This window comes from Microtus ochrogaster, linkage group LG4 (genome assembly GCF_000317375.1).
Source record: "Microtus ochrogaster isolate Prairie Vole_2 linkage group LG4, MicOch1.0, whole genome shotgun sequence".
Lineage (NCBI taxonomy): Eukaryota > Metazoa > Chordata > Mammalia > Rodentia > Cricetidae > Microtus > Microtus ochrogaster.
This window is the reverse complement of record NC_022030.1, coordinates 49,448,571-49,467,468: the sequence shown is the minus strand read 5'-3', so window position 1 is coordinate 49,467,468 and position 18,898 is coordinate 49,448,571. Positions and strand designations below refer to the sequence as shown.

The following is an 18,898-nucleotide window of genomic DNA, read 5'->3' as shown; positions in this document are numbered from 1 at the left end:
CAATGATAAAATTGTTTTTGTTGCTACTTCATAGCTGTAATTTGCTACTGTCATGAATCATAATATAAATATCTGCTGTGCAGGATATCTGATATGCTATGCAACCCCTGTGAAAGGGTCATTCAATCCCCCCTGAGGAGTCATGACCCACAGTTTGAGAAACACTGCTCTAGAGCTAGGGTCACAGGTGGTTGTAGGCCACCTGAATTAGGCACCAAAACCTAAGTCTGGTCTCTTAATTCTGATCTCCACAAAAACATAAGTGTTCTGTAACCACTGAACTATGTTTTCATCTCACTAGATCCCCATCTCCCCAGATCCTTAGATCCCCAATATCTCTTCAGAAGTAAAATAAATGAGAACAGCTTGAGAGCAGTAAATGTACATGGGGAAAAGATGAATACTGAACTCTATACACTCTCCAGAAAAATGAAGCTTTCATGGATTTCTTTATTCCCCTAGAAAATGACCGCTCCTCTCTTCTTCCTTCCTGTCTCCCCTCTCCCTTTCTCTCTCTCCCCCCTCTTCCTCCTACTTCTTATTACCCTGTTTCCCTGTCACACACACACACACACACACACACACACACACACCCTTTTATAGGTGGATGAGGTTGCTATGGCTTCTTTGTCTTGTTTTTGAGCCAGGGTTTCACTATGTAGCTCTGGCTGCCCTGGAACTCACCATGTAGACCAGGCTGGCATTGAACTCTCAAAAAGATCCTCCTCCCTCTGCCTCCCGAGTGATGGGATTAAAAGAGCAATGCCAATACACCACTTTCATTCTGAAGCTTCTTTGAACTCTCCCTTGCATTTTAAGTGCACACTTTGGACTCCATCAAATGAAGCTGTCCTCCTTACATTCAACTCCATGTGCTTCAAGTCATCATCTTCTCTAACAGGAGAGGAACTCAAGATGACCAGAGCATATCTTCCAAAGGATGAACATGAACTTATTTCCAGTTACTTTCCAAAGGTCACTATTTTTCTAGTTCCTTGGCTCTTCACCAGTGTTGCACATGACAGACCCAAGGCCATTTTATAATTCTCTCCCTCTAGTCAACTATTCTTGGAAAGGAGAGTTACCCTATCAAAGACACCCTTTTAAAAATGGAGTCTTAACTTTCCTAAATCCTTGTTACAATTAGAACAATATCGAAACTCCTTGGCATGGCCATAAAACTCTGCTTAGCTTGACCACCCTGCTCAAATCTTCCTCAGCCTCCCGAATCCACTGGCCTATTTCTTTCCCTTCAAAGTGACTACAAGCCCACATCCACTTCAAAGACTCAGCATTCCTTGTTCTTTTTACCCGAAAGGGAGTGTCCCAGAAGCTCCTAACAAACTGGCTCTCACCCGTCAATGGCTTGCACGTGTGTTCTCTCCTCCCTAGACTCACAAGGAGCAGCTACAATTCCTAAAGACCCTGTGGCTCTTGTCCACATTCTGCCCCTGAGCCTGGCAGGCTCTGAGCAGGCAGTAAGTATGCGTGGAATGGAAGGATGTGCGAGGGTTTGTGTGACGACTGTCACCCCAGACCGCTGCAGGTTCCAACCTGACCTGCTTCTCCAACAGGAAGTAAGGAGGAGGGTGGGTCCAAGAGGTTTATAAAAGATATTATAAGCAAATGCGCATTTTCCCCTTCTCCTTGTTATGTTTTCTCCACCCTAAACAAGCTCCTGAGGGCAGATATTCATGAAACATATTTTCTTTGTTATCACTAAACTTATTTCTATATTCACTAACTCAAGCAAAATAAAATAGGATATGAGGGAAAAAAAACCTTAAAACTTACCAAAATTGGATATTTTGTTTCTAATTTCGTTTCCATGTCGGGCTTGTAGTTGCATAAATGAAAAAGAGTGCTTTTGTTTTTAACAGATTCTGAGGCATGAATATTTAGTATAAAATATGAGAGCGGAAACAAAGAAAAATGCAAAATAACCCCCAAGGAGACTTGGGAAGTTTCAAGTATTGTTTTGCTTTGGTTTGGGGTTGGGTATTTTCATTCTTTAAGATATGTTTTATTCAGATTATTAAGATATTGTTTTATTCAGATTGTAAATACAAAAGGAGGAACTACCATGAGAGACAAAACCCCTTGTGGACAGGAGAGATGGTTTAACACTCAAGAATGCTTGCTGCTCTTGCAGAAGCCTGGAGTTTGGGTCCCAGCACCATATCCAGAAGCTCATAACTGTCTGAAAGCCCAGCACTTAGGACTCTGCCTGCTCTTCCAATTACATGAGCGTCTACATGCACACATGCACACAGATACATAGACATACACACACAGAAAAATAATCTAAAAAAATAAAATTTTCCTTATGAAACTTAAAGTTCCTTACAACCACTGAAAGAACAATAAGAATACTATTTTTTCACACATACTATGTGGTTGAGGGGTATCCCCCAAATGATGAAGAGTGTTCCTATTATTGAGAGAAAAACCAGGATGTGAGTTCAAACTAACACCACTCAATATGCTTGCTAGTCATGCAATATTTTTGCTCTTGAAGCATGAACACCACTGAGAAACAAGGCCTTCATGTTACACATGCTTGTGTCTGGCCCACCAAGAGAAACACTGTTGGCCCCATGTCTGGTACCTTGCATCCACTATGAGTCCTCGTCTTCATCAGCGGTGTGGTGGTACACAGCTCAATGGCTTCCGGTTCATGGAAGATGACCGCTGGCATAGGTTCCTTTTTCAGTGTCAGGACATTCAATTTAGACTTCAGCATAGTCTGGAAGTGCTAAAAAACACAGAGAAACAAACCAAGAGAGTTAAATCACTTGGATATGTATCTTGACTCAATTGCATGTCAAACTTAGTAGCAAATGCTTTGTCTTGATAATTTTGTTGTAGAAGGTGAGGTCAAGAGATATTTACTCAATTGAGTGGGCAAAATCCTGTGAAGACTGGGCTAAAATGAAGCTGTGGAGAACAGTCAGTCCCCAGTAGAGACATGAAGACACAAGTACATGGTGGCATCACCTCACCCGGGATTTGATCATCTGAAAAGATTTTCCAAGGTATCATGTGTATGGATTCCTAGAGACGTGATCTGTGTAGATTCAGCATCTGCTGGAAGGATGCTCAGGGAAGGACAATAAAGGGTTCAATGGAAGAGCCCATCTACCCTCTCTCCTGAGCCATTTGTAGGACCTTGGGAAATTTTCTGCTCAGTGGGCTCTTCTTCTCTGTTCTCTCCAGCCAGGACTCTAGGATCCCAGGACTCATAGGCAGCCCAATGCATCAGTTTTGAAAACCTTTCCAAATGTGGCTGCATTTGACCATTGCTGTATGTGTGTTCTAGCTTCATTTCTGTCACTGTGATAAAATGCTCTGTCCAAAAGCAACTCTGGGAGGAAAAAGTTTATTTCAGCCTACACTTCCAGGTCACGGTCTGTCACTCGGGAAAGTCAGGACAGGAACTCAGAACAGAAATTTGTAGGCAGTAACCACAGAGGAATGTTGCTTACTGACTTAACCACTTGTTAAATCCAGCTACCCGCGGAATGATGCCAGCCACATCAACCATTCATTAATTATTAATTATTAATTATTGCCTGTCAAACTGGCAATAAAACTAACCATCCAACCCCAGGTTTTATCTTCATTTAAACCATTGTCATGGCATCCAACGTGTTTCTTTCACTCCCAATGTTCTCCCTATAAAAGTATCACCACACAGAAGCCAAAGAGATTCTTCTAAACTTCATCTATGGTATAGCATGCCCATTTCTCATAGACCAGTATGGTTGAGGCACCTCTTCAGCTGAGCTTTCCTCCTCCCAGATGACTTTAGATCCTGTCAAACTGGCAATAAAACTAACCATCCAACCCCAGGTTTTATCTTCATTTAAACCATTGTCATGGCATCCAACGTGTTTCTTTCACTCCCAATGTTCTCCCTATAAAAGTATCACCACACAGAAGCCAAAGAGATTCTTCTAAACTTCATCTATGGTATAGCATGCCATGCCTTACTAAAACTCTCCCAAGCATCCTCATATCTTCATTTTTTTTTTAAAAAAAAAAGCCTTTATTTAGCTGCTAAAGTTATTCATAACTCAGAGACCTGCTGTCCCTCTGGTTCCATCTCTCACCTTCAGGCTTTCAATTATGGTTCCAGCCACCACGGCCTCCTTAGTGTTTGAGAATACACCAGAGACCCGGGTGTCCTGGAACCTCTAAACATGCACTTCCCCCCAAGGTATCTGGAAAGCTGGCTTCCTCACTTTTATAAAAGCCTTTGCCATGTATCCTTGCAAGCAGTATTATCTAAAAGTGTATATACAGATGTATACACACACACACACACACACACACACACACACCTACCTCTAACTTCATGGGCATGCAAGCTAGAAAACACAGAACCCTATGCTCAAGAGAGTCACACCCTCACAGGAATTCTTGCTTGGGTTAGTATTCTTGTTTCAAAATACTTAACAACTGCATCTTTAGATTTATATTTTTCAAGTGACACCCATGGCAGGGTGGAGCACGGTCATTCAGAAAACAGTAATAAAAGGGACCTCCTCAGTCCTTGCTTATCAGCTGGGTCAGTGACGGCCCATGACTAAGAATTCTGTTGGGACCAGGTACCTAGAATGTATCAAGAGTCAAGGTGAGTATAAAATAAGTATAAGAACAATAATAAGTATAATAAGCTTATGACCAAGGAAGCAGAGCTACAGACAGCCCAAGAAGCCACCCTTAGGAGTCAGAATTGTCTTCAAGTCTTCAAGTGTGAAGTCAGCTGTGTTCCAGGAACACAAGCTATCAAGAGTCCTCGCCTATGCTTTCCCTGGCACCACTTCATTATATCTGGCAACAGCCTACACCACAGTAACAGCAGAGGAAGAAAAGGGGAGGTGGAGCAACTCTGCCCTCTGTGGTCCTTCCCAGCTCATTACCTGGCCCAAGGCAAAGCATGATATGCATTTATCAAGAAATAAAATCCAAATGGGCAGGGCAGCCTCATGCAGCACCTTCATCCCTTGAATAAAAGCAAACCACAGGCTCAACTAAGAAACGTCAACTGCACGGGCTGTTACCCTACTCCTATCTTTGCACCGAAGGTGAGCATAGCATCACAGAAACTCAGGTCAGTCATCTAAAGCTTCTGTTCTTTTTTTTCTTCCTTGGAGAAGAATTAAATAGTAAACAATGATAAGAAACCACTAGGACGTTCCCAGAAAGAGATTCGTGAGCCAAGCAGAAAGCTTTGTGTTTTTCCTATGCTCTTATTAGGAGACACTGAACTTGCATTTTGCACTGGAGCCTGCACATTATGTAGATAGCTGAGGACACATATGCTCTGCACTGTCTCTCCCCTCCCCTTCCTTTATTATCCTTATCATTCACCACACCTTATCATCTCTATAAAACCTTGTACTTGTTTTTGATTATCAAAACATAAGAACCACAGGTGCCCAAGCTCTTTAATCCCATGAACTAGCAAAGGCGCCGAAAATGGTGCCTCACTAAGCACAGAGATCCAAGGAACATTCTGGAAGGTAGGGAAACTGATGAATGAAAGGAAAATGCAAACAGAGTTTAAAGCAATGACCTCTAAATCAGAGGTCATAGACTAATCTTGCTACCTCATCCGAGTTGTCTTTCCAGGACCTCCTATTATTTTATTTACATATTAAGAATAAACTGTCCCAAACAGTTCTTTAACTACCTCATATAACTCATGTAAAAGTACAAAGGTTTGGGAATTCATAGCATGTCGAAGTATGTATTTTAGGAGTCATCAAATGAGTACTCTGTTGGGCACATGCATGTGCCCACTGTCTAGACCACAGTGCCCAGTTATTGAGCCTGACATTCACCTGAGTGTTGGTGTGGTAGTGTTTTGCAGACAGGACTGAAGGTTTGCGGTAAGGGAGACTGTTCTAGATAATTCCGGTGGGACCATCTACTAAAAGACTTTTAAGACTGGAGCTCAGGCTTCTCCGATGAGAAAGAATACTTCCACTGTGAAGTAGCCCCAAGTCTGAGAGTCCTAGCCTCTTCCTCCTGATAGCCTGCCTACAGTCTCAACTTCAGGCTTGCCTAGCCAGCGCCCATGACTGAACATGCGAGTTCCTCCGTGGAGGATCTGTATATGCTACTAGTTCTGTGTCTCTGCTTGAAGCTTAAAGGATGCAACCACCTTTTAGGAAACAAAATGACCGGTTCTGATATAGTTTTAATCTCTAGGTAATGTAAGGAGAAGAGGATTGTCCTTACATTACCTAGAGTGTTCAACAGATGGGAAGGGAGAAAAAGGGAAGACAGGGGAAGGGAGCAGAGAGGAGGAGAAGAAGTTTTCATGTTAAGCTGAAAGCCTCTGTATGGCTCCTACTTGATTTCTGTCCACTGAAAGTGTAGTGTTTGGGGCTGTAGTGTGGTACAAGTCATCTATCTGGAGACCGCCATGGGGGTCACTGAGCAAGAGAATGAGATCAGAAAAAGAAACTGCTTGTGAGAAAGAAACTAGGGTGGAAAATGAGGACAATAAAAAGAAGAGACACTCCAAAGATCAAGTGTCCAGTGGGGGAGGGGGTCTGTCGCCGCCAATCTCTTCTACCATGGAGCAGTGAGCCTCTGGGAGCTCCCAGAAGCCATTGGTCCAGAGAGTCACATTCTGACTCCTGACACACAGGGAGTTCCTAAAATGATTCTAAATGTGGGTTCCCTTTCAGGAAACACTACCTAGAGATTGTGGTCAGGTCACTACTTCCATCATCATAGGACCAAATCCGACAGCTATAGGCTCAGTCACAACCCACAGGAGGTTAGAGGTTGCCAAAAGGCTCCAGTGCTGACCTGTGACTGTCTGGCAAGAGAGCAAAATAAAAGAAATGAACAGATAAAAAGACAATCCAAAGGCTAGAGAGATGGCTCAGTGATTTAGAGTGCTTGCAAATGCCCCACCAAACCAGAGAATTCACACCACACACACACACACACACACACACACACACACACACACACACACACACACACCACCTAAGTCTTATTATCATTATTTTGGGATGCTGGAGATTGAAGCCACGGTCTCAAGCTTGCTGGTCTTCCAGAGCACCCACGTTCAGCTCTTAGCATGCACATCATGGCTCACAAACACCTGTAACTCAGCCCCAGATGATCTGATACCTCAGTGGCCTCCATGGCACCTGCACTCATTTGATACACATACATAAATAAAAATTTCAAACATACACTAAGGTAGGAAAGACAAAGTTAGGAGTAAGAAAATAACTTCAGCACGCTGTGCTGTGCAACCTCAGCCCCCTAACTCTTCAGTCGGAGTGTACATAGCCAGCCAGGCTCAGGTCAAACCGTCACTCACTGATCCATGCCACACACCCCTCCTGAATAGCTGTGCTCAGATGAATATGGGGTCAGCACAACAGAAGAAATAAAATGTCAGTCTCTGCTTGGAGGCTCCTGGCAGTTTGTAGAGACTCAAATCACAAGACAAATAACAGGCCTGGGTGACCTCTTCAGGACAGATTGAAAAAGCTAAGGTAATAAAATGAAATAGAGAAAATGGTTCTTTTAAGTAGAAATTCTATCTCCTAATAGTTTTGTCCTCTTTGCCTCCCATGGAAAAAGATGAAGATAAAGAGGGGAAATAATGTAGATGCTCGATGAGCTGTTGTGTCTGCTGGGATTCATCTTTTATGGTAAATTAACATTAAATCTAACTTTGACCTTGCTATTTTAAGTCTTAGGTACCTAACTGCAAGCGTAGGAGCTATTTCTGCTAAGAGCACTTGGCTGCTCCATTCCTAGGGGAAACTTCACAAACATTTCTACCCTCAGTTTAGGAAAATGTTATGCCATAGGCTGACTGAGTACCACATAGCCATATCTAAAAGTCTTGGTTTATAGGAAACTCAAGGTTAACTGTATCTCTTCTAAGAGATTAACAAATATGGCTGCTAGATTGGCAATGTAACCTTATCCTTCAAGGCCAGTCTTCATAGAGAACAGAAAATCTGTGATGTGGAGAGACAACCTTGGCATCCTACAGCCCCACTGTCTCAGTGAGTGGGTGCACCCCTCTTGGTCCTGACTTCCTTGCTCATCTTCTCCCTCCTTCTGTTCCTCATTGGGACTTTGGGAGCTCAGTCCAGTGTTCCAGTGTCTAAGAAGCCATGATACAAAATAGGTCATATAATCCAAAGGTTGTGTCTCAGATGAAATTCTCAGAACCATGCCTTAGTAAGGCAATCTCCAGGTCTCAAGTGATGTAACATGGTATAACAGCTATGACAATGGTTTGATGACAAGGACTTCACCACATTACAAAGACCTACATATGATCCCCAGCTCTTACAGAACTCCATGGCCTTGCCCTCCACTTGAGACTGTGTTCTCTAATCCGCCAACTTTCGAATGCTAAACCCGGACACAGCAGGAAGGGATATCTCACTGGCTCATCACACAGCTAACCAGGCCCAATGAGGAAAATGCGACTTCGTTATCTAAAGGCAACGCAAGAGGAACAGCAGCCTGGAGCCTGGAAAGGCTGCTGCCTCTTAACCGAAGCTGCCCAGAGAGCCGTAAAGAAAATGTGTCATTCATTCATAAGGGAAAGAGAAGAATGGGGGAAATTAGGGCACTGCCCTGGACAAATGAGGCAGAGCTCAGTTTTCTGCATTTGGTGCTTTATGAGTGTTCCCGAAATAAAGCCTCTAAATCAAACCCCATTATGCGTATGGGGCCATCACTGTGCCTTGTATAATTTTACAGTTGGCATCCCTCTCTGCTCCTATTCAGACATTAATCTCTCACAGTTTTGCTTGCAGGGATTTACATATTTTACCAATTCAAATTGGATGTATCTCACCTTTGTATTGATTCTGTATCCAAAACATAAAGCATCTCCAGAAGGCAAGTTCTATCCCCTTTTTCACGAGATTCCAAAAACTCTATCTTCAAATTAGGACGAAGTCCTGATGTTACTATTACTCTCGCCTTACCTCTTGATGCCCCCTAGCAGTCCGCTGTAACTTCGGCATCACTAATCCAGTAGTGCCCTAACCAAGCTTCTGAAATGCTAAAGGTTCTGAAGAGGACCAGAAGGAACAAGTGGGGAGATCAGAGAAATGGGAAACTTCAATATTCTGAACAAATGCTAATTTGTACAAGTACTTGAAATCCTCAGTCCTTGGAACTGCAGCCAAAAACACTCACAAGAAGAATGACGCTCCTGGGTGGCTCCCTCCTGTGTCCCTTCAGATAAAATCTATTCAGACTACAAATAAGAGAGAAGAAACCACAGTGATGCTCTTTGAACACTTTTATAAGATGTTCAGCCTATTTTTGCATGAATTTCAAAATTCAGTTTCCCAAAATATTTTGTTCTTACAGTTCATAGGAAAAGCCTAAAAGCAAAACAGCTTTTTAAATAAATAGCAAATAATCTATACATAATTGGGGCTAATGAAGAGCAAATAAAGGAAATTGTACTTTTATTTAAATATTTTGAATGCAAAGGGTTCTGTCTGTCCATTTAATTTGCTCTTTTTGAAAAGAAATCCAGATTAGAAAACCTCCCCTAATCTAGGAGACAAATAGGGCCATTTGACTGCAAGAACTAGCATTTTAATGTAGACTGTCAGCCTATTGTTTTAAGAAAAGAAAGACCTACAAGACATTGACATTTAATCTCGTGTTGTAAGTCAATCATTCCCAATGAATGTCATACTCAAAACAGCTCTGGCTTCACTTTCAAAGTGTCTGTTCAAACACCCCTGTGTTTAAAAGCCTGTCTGTGTTTATTAAAGACAGGCTACCAATGAACTAACTGAAAATAGTTGCATTTACACACCCAAATTTATTCACAGTAATAATAAACATTTTTCCAATGTCACAGATTCACTCAGGAAAGTACATTGAGAAACACATTAATATCTACATGCCCAGCCAGCAAGGCCATGAAAATCTCTTAAGCAGGAAGGGACTCTTTCACTCAGGGAACAGATGACTGTATGTGCCCATGTCAAGTGTGTGAATATAAATAAACATATACCCACACATGCACACATAGGTATACATGTGTATGCATATTAATTAAATTATGTTTGATTTCTTGGACTAGACCTCCCTTATTCACAGGAGGGTATACATTCCAAGATTCCTAGTGGATGAATGAAGCTACAGGTGGAATTGAATCATGGATAAACTGGTTTTCCTTTCACATACATACATACCTACCATGAAATTAACTTGTAAACTGGGACAGTAAGAGATTAAGCTTCATAATTAATACAAAGGCATGGATATTACAAGATGTTATAATCTCAAAGTACTCTACGCTTCTCTTTTTACTAACTGGAAACACTCTTGCCTCTCTCCTCAGTGAGTCTGAGCTGCCAGTACCGTGACTGCTGAACTGAGGGACTGTGGCCAATCAGAGGATTGTCACACCCCCACAGTCAAACTGAAGATCAAGGTGGCCACAAATGTCTAACAGTTGGGTAGTGTGCACTCTATGTATACAGAGCACAAAAGGCCAGTTCACATTCATGCACGTACTAAGAGTCCACCATGCCTCTCAGAAAGAAAGACGAGTGAAAATTTATCTATTCTTTACTTCTGGAATTTCCCAGTTAATATGTTTGGTCTGTTGTTGATTGTCTGTGATAGTATTAATTACCAACCTGATAGATTCTGGAATCATCTAGAGCAGTGGTACTCAACCTTGGCAATGCTGTGACCCTTAAATACAGTTCCATAAAATTATTTTTGTTGCTACTTCAAAACTATAATTTGTTACTGTTATGAATCATAATGTAAATATATGTTTCCCAATGCTCTTTTGTGGTCAGGACCCACAAATTGAGAACCACTGATCTAAAGACCTTCCAGGCTATGCTGTGAGAGATTAGCTAGTCCATGGGCATGTGCATAAAAAATCACGTAAATTATCAGTTTAACTGATAAGTAGTGACCCTCTCTAACAATGAGTGCCATTCCCTGGGCTTCAGAAAATGGACCAGAAGGCCTGGGCACAATCATGGTTCTCTGATCCCAGCCCGAAGACTCAATGTGACCCCACTTCAAGTTCCTGTTGACATGACACATTGTACCTTGAACTGTGATCCAAGAGAAAAGCCCTGTCTTCCATCAGTTGCTTTGATCAGATATTTTTTTCACAGCAACATACACGACAATTTCTGTGAATGACTGAAGCAACACAAAGTGGCGCCAGAGATAAGGAGAGTCTACCGAGTGTATGTGTATGAGCATATGTGTCACTGTAAGTATGGATCTTTCAGATCAGTAGCAAAAAATAATGCTGTGTTCCTAAGTCATTTCCATCCCCTTCTAAATGATTTCTCTATGAGTGATAGTTAGTTTTCTAGTCTTCTAATTGTGAGCACTTCTTCTATTGTTAAGCATGGGTTGTAAGCTACTATTTGAGCAGCATAGTTGGCCTGCAGGTTATATGCTATTTGAATCAAAGATTGCATTGTGATTAAAATCTGAAGCCATTCAAAAACTGTTAGATATATAATTAAAATCTGCTTTCTACTTCTCTTAAAAAATCAACAGATCTGCAAAACAATGTGCATTCCCTCAAGGCAATAATTAGCTCTTGCTGGCTGTTGCCTTTCCCTCTACTGACCCAGGGCTTTCCTCTGTAATTGGCCACAGTCTCTCCTTACCCCCAGGGCAAGATTTCTTTTCCAGAGTAAGTACCAGTGGCTTTTTAATAGTCATTTTATGTCTTCCTCAATTCACTCCTATCCATTACTTGGTTGACCCTTAAAAGCACTTGGATTTGCAATTGCAGGCGTAAAAATGACAAACACCAGGAACATAGAATAAAATTTTACCCTCTCATAAAGGAAATTTCAAACATAACTGAATTAAATTGTTATGTTTAAATTATAAAAATTTAATAAAGATCTGAGTGAAAAATATATAATCTAAGGGTCCGAGAAGACGCTGAAGGAAGACCCCAGACTCAAATAGCATGCAAGAACAAGGAGTATTTATTGCTATACCAGCACGTGGGGTCAAACAGCTGCACAAAATGGCGACAACCCTGAGAGGAGCGTGCAGGCTTCTTTTAAGCACAGCTAGAGAAATTTCAGGAACAGTCAGGTCATTTCAAACATAATTGGTGAAGCAGGCAGACGTTACAGTAGTATACTTTTATCTGGATGAGGTTCAATCTTATCATTTTTGAACATATTGAGCAAGTTTGGGCAAGTCCAGACATGACTTGGAATTGAAGGGGCGGGGGTTTGCAAAATTTTTCCTTCAGACATTGTGGGGCTGTACATATTCTTGCCCTCATCTCCAAATGTAAGGGTATTTGTTGATACATGTCCCTTTGTTTAAGGAACTAAAACTTGTTTGTGCTTAAAAATCTGAAACCTGGATCCAGTTGTAAAATAGGTGGGGGGATTTAGAACTCTCAAAAGAAGTAATGACCTGAAAATAAGTTGATCCTTTGGAATTTTCTTTCAGAGACTTGCAGGGAGCAGCAGGGTAGTAAGCAGTCTGAGTCGTAATTATTACGTAATTATTAACATGCTCCCCCACCCCCAGTGCTGCACTCATGGCTCTATGGCTCCTGAGTTTCCACCTTAACAAGAATAAACAGACAGTTTGTACAGGCTCTGCGTGCATAGCAAAAAGTACAATCTCTAATCCTTTCCAGCAGTTCTTTTCCAGCCTGGGTTTGTTTCCTTTCATGCATATGCTGATCAGCTCTCTACTGAATATTTAAGAGGGTCCCTGCAAGCCTTACAGAATGATTTCTCTCTGTGTGCTTCTCTTCTTTGTTTCCCCAGGTTTGACCTCTATCTCCTTAGCCAGAGGATGCTGAGCACTGGGCTCTGACTGTTCTTGACCTCCCTTCACTGTGGCCTGCAAAGGTCTGCAAGGCAGTAAGCTGGCCAGTAGTGTGCCCTGTGTCACTGGGTTGTATCTCTTAGGGCTCGCCTCCTTCGTGGACAGTAAAGTCTGCAAGGCGATAAACTGGTCAGTAGTGTGACCTGCTTTCATTGGGTTGTTTCTCTAGAGGGATCACTCACTTCGTTGACAGATGGCCAGGGCCTCACAGATTGTTGCTCCATACTTTCCAAAGTTGTCTTATTACTTAAAGTGAAGGTTGCTCTCATTCCTGTTAACCCATGCTACTTGAAAGCAGAAATAAAAGCACAGAGCTTGCCTAGTTGTCTTAAGGTTTCTATTGCTGTGAAGAGACACTGTGGCCACGACAACTCTTGTAAAGGAAATACATTCAATTGGGGTGGCTTTCATTTTCAGAAGTTTATCTCCTTATCGTCATGGTATGACACGGTAGCGTGCAGGCAGACAGTGCAGGAGAAGAAGCTGAGAGGGGAGAAGAAGCTACATCTTGATCCACAGGTGACAGGAAGTGAACCGAGACTCTATGCATGGCTTGAGCATATATGAGACCTTAAAGCCCACCCCCACAGTGACACACTTCCTCCAAAAATGTTGTGCCTACTGCAGCAAAACCACACCTCCTAATAATGCCATGCCCGATGGGATTGTGGGGTCCAATTACATTCAAACTACCGCAGTAAGCTAAGTTCTATTCAGTCTAAGAAAATAACACCAACCCGAGTGAGAAAGAGTTACTTGCTTAGAGGAGGGTTGAAGAGCATGTTCCTGCCCAGGTGGACTGAGGGGAGTTATGCCCTCCATGTCCTTCAAGCCATGGCTTTTCTCCTTCTCTTTTTTATTTTTCACTTCCAGGCAGCTGCTACATTTACTACAAAGCTCTCTTGGCTTTAAAATCCATTAAAACTAACTTTGTGATTCCACTGGAGCCCACTCTTAAATGACCTCTGTATCAGATGGTGACCATTTAAGGACTCCAAAATTCCAGTAACAAAAGTACTCACAAAAATGTAAAAATTTTCAAATGAGCCCAGAAGTTAGTTGGAGCAATTTTCATTGGCTGACATGGGAGAATCAGAGCAGAAATAAAAATAATTAATAATCTGCAATAAAAACCAATGTACAACACTAAATAATACTGATTTGGTGACAAACTTGGGGGGATAACAGGGGAAGGGAAGGAGAAAGGAAGGAAGGAAAGAGATGTGGACAAGGGAAAGGAAGGAAGTTGGTCCTACATAAGAGTCAAGACTTTACAAATACAAATAAAACAGTAAGTCTAAAGCAATCATTGAGCAAAAACCACAATTTTCAGACACGGGTCATTAGTGAGCCAATGTGATGAAAATCAGTTTCTTTCTATTGTTTTTAAAAATCTCCCCAGATGTATCGACAAAGAAAACTACAGCACCTAGAAGACATTACCTACCAGTGACCATGGCAACCACCATCACAATGAGACATTCTGACATGCCTTGCATCTTGATGTACTGCAATAATGAGGCCACAGCACCATTTCAGGAAGATCCTCATTATCTAACTTAATAGCCTGAACTTAGCCTTCACAAATTACAGATAAGCCCAAATCAGAGGTATTGTAAATAATAATGGCTAGGAATTTAGAAACACTTAAAGATCGTGAGGAAAGAGAATTTAAACAGTTACCCTATTATGGGGCTACAAAGCCCCTACTAGACACCACAGGCCAACAAATAAAAAAGCCCAGAACTAAGAATGTGCTACTTTTTTTGTATTTGTTGGTCAGGGTCCTCCAGTTGACCCCCAAATATTAGGCTATTTTCAATTTTCAATGCTCTTGGTTACCCTATGGAACTCAACAGAAAGACCGTTTGGCTGAATCTGTCACATGCTTAAGTTACACAATATGTCAAGTTAGTACTCTTCAGGAAGCTTCATCCCTCCTAACTAGTGTTCATGCTGCTGGAAGGTGCTGTGAACACTGCTGGCATGCAAAGGTTGTCACCAATCTTATGCATCTGTGAGTAACCATAGTGACCGACAATGAATGCCTGCTGGTTGTCACAGTGGCACAAATGTCATGGAGTAACTAATAACTTCCTGATTGGATTTTAGGCTTGCTCTAAAAGTTGAAATTCATATCTGTCACCATTATTGGATCCAAGAACCTGTAGCTAGCCAAAGCATAGGCCATAGGTGACAACCTATTACTATTATTCTGCTAAAGGGACTTGGTATTCCTAATAACCTATGATGATAGATTAGCGTAATTCAGACCCTCATCAGAGAAACTTCTTTATGGAGTAGATGGTGATGAATACTTCTGTGTGTCTAAAAGAAGCTATGATTTCATTAATTCTATGTTTTTTGTGTTAATAAGTTGAAGGCAATGATTTTTCAGCTTTCTATATCCTAGGCAGAAGCCAGTAGTAAACTCTTATTTTTATTAAGTTAAAAAACAAAGCACACAAAAAAATGTTTGCAACATATGCATCAAATTTCTTACAATACACATCAGCATTGTCCCTCAGTTCCTTTAAATCTTGACTTTTTCCAACTAGATACTAATATCTCTCTGAATGCCAGCCCATGTCCAGTGTGGTCAGTAACCCTCTCTCCGCCACCACTTTTCCTCATAGACATTACCCCTACCCTCCTCTCCAAGTCAATGCTGACTTGTCTGGGGACCTGCAACTCTCTTGAGGAATTACAAGTACTAAGAATACCTTCTAGGTGACTCTGAGCAACTCCTCCATTCCAGAGGAAGAAAGAGAACCCTAGAGAAGTGAGTGACCAACCCTGAGGTCATCTGTGGCTGAAATGTAAGAATTTTTCCAGATAGCTGATGGCTGCCTCAGTTCTCAATAAACATGTCCTCCTATGTTCTGATGCTTCTGTCTGAAGGACCAAAAGCTGTCACCCCATCTTTAGAACTGGCTAACATACCAGATTTTATGATGTTATTGTAATTATACTATGAATTAGAAAGCATCAGAATTCCCAAAAATGCTAGCTCTACTATACATCAAAATATTTGACTATTGTTGGGTTGTATATACTTCTCTGAGCCTTTCCTGCCTTCTCATAAAAATACCTTTCCCAGAAAACTAAGATATGAGTATGTATGTGTGTGTACCTTTGTGTGTGCATGTGTGTGTGTTACTTTGTATCAACTGTCGGATACAATGTAATGGTTATAGCATTTACATTTCCAATTAATACTCTAACAAAAGCAACACAGACACATTTTCTATCCCAAAGAAGCTCATTTTATACCTAGAGTAGCAACACACACACACACACACACACACACACACACACACGAGAGAGAGAGAGAGAGAGAGAGAGAGAGAGAGAGAGAAAGAAACACGGAGGGAGATACATACATACACATGTGCACACATACATATGCATATAGACACAGACTTACACAGAGACATATATGTAGACACACACAGACACACATATTTGGACACACAAGTATACATAGCATACATACATAGAGACATTCCCATACACACATATGCATGCACACAGAAACACATACACAAGTCTTTATCATTTCCCTTCTAGACAACTACTTTACAAATGTCTGGAAGCACAGGGGCAAAGGTATTAATAAGAACTATTCCTAGGTTGTTGGACTGCTTGTAGTTTTTTCCCTCTTCTTTTTGTTAGTTTGCATTTCCTATTATTTAAAAAGCCACTGCAAATGGATTTCAGGCCAAGTGTTATGTAAGTTATTTGTAACAATAGCAGCTGAGGCATAGATGAAGTAGATCCCATCCATGACATTCTTTGATAGAGGAGAGCTTCACAAACAAAAGGCTGCTTTGAAAACCCAATCAAAGCAAGGGTGCAGGGAGAAAGAACATAGTGTGCTTATCTTCCTCCAAAAGAGTGAGAGATCAAGGCAGACACTCAGGGTAAATCTGAGTAAACTTATATTTTTTTAAAATGAAAAGGACAAAAAACAATGCAAGCTTTATAAATCAGGCCAAATATGAGTTTAATATTTCATACACTTTCTCACATTACCCCAAAGACTTCATTTCGGTTCCCCGCAAGAGCAGCCCCAAGGGCACCTTCACATCCTGATCTGAAAGGCTTTGCCTCCTGGTGACTGTGAACCTGTCGCTCATCAGAACTCCACACATGCCCACACGTGCTATAAACACAAGTACGTTTCTCTTTACACACATTTGGTTTTCCTTCCACTTGGTTTGTGCTAGATGAGACTTGTACACAAGGCTATGCAGGAATGAGCATCATTCTGGCAGTTTGGAAGGAAACTAAAAATAAATTTTGTCCTTGGGCTTCAAGTGGTCAGGAGGGTGAAATGCCAGAGCTTTGGCAAGTCAGAGTGCACTCTGATAAGGGCTCAGGGGAGGGCATGGTTCTGCAAAGCCATCTCTGGAGGATTTAATTGCTAGACACAATGCCTTTGGGGGGGGGGTCCTTTATTTAAAGTAGAAGTTGCCTACATTTCCAGGAAGAGCAACTCTACTTTTTTGTTGACAGTCCTCTCAATTGCCCTGACGTTAATTAGACTTCTCTGCCTCCTCTCACCTTGTGGCCCAAGCAGAACCAGCTTCCCTTCTTGCCTGGTAACCGGACTTTAACATATACAATAATTAATATTTTCATGGCTAGACACCCCACAGTTCTGTTTACACACTGGTTCCTTTTTATCTCGCTGGTCCAGAACAAAATAGCTCACGATCTTCACCAAGTGAATGTTTAATAAATGAGCAAGTAAACACAGGAGTCAGGAAGAGTGCAACCAGAATGCTAAAGGAGTATCTCTACGCAAACGCAAACAATACCCAAGACATGCAATTCTCCATCCACTTGATCCCCTTCCATCTCTTTGTTGCCCTGTTCCATCCTAGAAACCACCTTGACGATGTGTTTGGCCCAAATTTACAACCAAACACAGACTCACTGCGATGATCCTGACTGAATGCTCCATGGGAACTATAAGCGATGGCTACGATATGAGATCTCACAAATCCCCTCTGACAAGGCAGGCTCTTTGGTAGTACAGAGAAGCATGCAGAAGGTGCAGGCTGCTCTGCAGCAAGTCTTTCTTAGCTGTAGCCACAGAAACAGTTCCCTTTATGTCAGTGAAAAGCTCAAACCACGGTAGCGAGAAAATGAGGAAGTGCGCACCATGCGAGAAGGGCGCTTTCTGCCTTCCTCCCAATGGAGTGTGTGCAGGAGGTGCAGGGAGGACTCAAAGTACACGTAACATATCGGCAGGTGCAGCATGTGAAAGGAAGGGCACAGAAAGTCAAAGGAGGGGAGACAATTATTGAAAAAGGTTTTAGCAAAGAGGGTGGGAGGGGCATGGAAAGAGCTTGTGTAGCAGAACACCAGGAAGTGGTTGAGTTAAACAATGACTTTCTCACATTCTCGATCTAGGGGTTAGAAGTAGGAGAGCAGGTGTCAGCAGAGCCACACATACTCACTGGTGGCTCTAGCAAACGAGCCTTCCCTGCCTCGTCCTACTGCTGTTGTCTATCAGAAGTCCCTAGCAAAACTGGGTTTGTAGTTGCATTGATCCAAATGTGCACTCCTTCCCCCCCACCCCCCTCCCCGTGTGTTAGCACATTACCTTCCCTGTTTCTGGCTCTGTGTCCAGATTTTCTCTCGGTGAAGAGAGTAGTCACATTGGATTAGGGCCCTTGTGAAAGACCTCAGTGCAACTGCTTTCCCTATTTCTCAGCGTTTTCTCCAAATGCAGTGACATTCTGATGCAATAGCATCTAGTATTTTAAAACATGTCAAAGGTGGTGGGCACCATTCATCTAGAAAAATAGACCCTCCAAGGTTGCATGTTCATCTAAGCAAAGATACTTCATTGGTCATCATCATTCATCAATATTGCTTCTATTTACTTCTCTTGAATCTAACTAGATCTAAATAACCAAGACTAGACACGGTGGAACTAGGCTGCCCTTAGGGTGTGAACTTGGTGTGCACGAACTCTAGGCTGCATGGTCACAAAAATAAATAA

At 41.8% G+C, this 18,898-nt stretch overlaps 1 protein-coding gene across 2 annotated transcripts in view; it reads right to left on the bottom strand.

Annotated features, from left to right (window-relative positions):
* Pid1 (phosphotyrosine interaction domain containing 1) overlaps positions 1-18,898 on the bottom strand; it is a 229,421-nt gene that overhangs the window by 113,478 nt on the left and 97,045 nt on the right. For both annotated transcript variants that reach the window (XM_026786339.1, XM_026786340.1), the window contains one exon: positions 2,609-2,755. In XM_026786339.1, the coding sequence (XP_026642140.1) occupies positions 2,609-2,755 (147 nt within the window). The remainder of the gene's footprint in view (positions 1-2,608; positions 2,756-18,898) is intronic.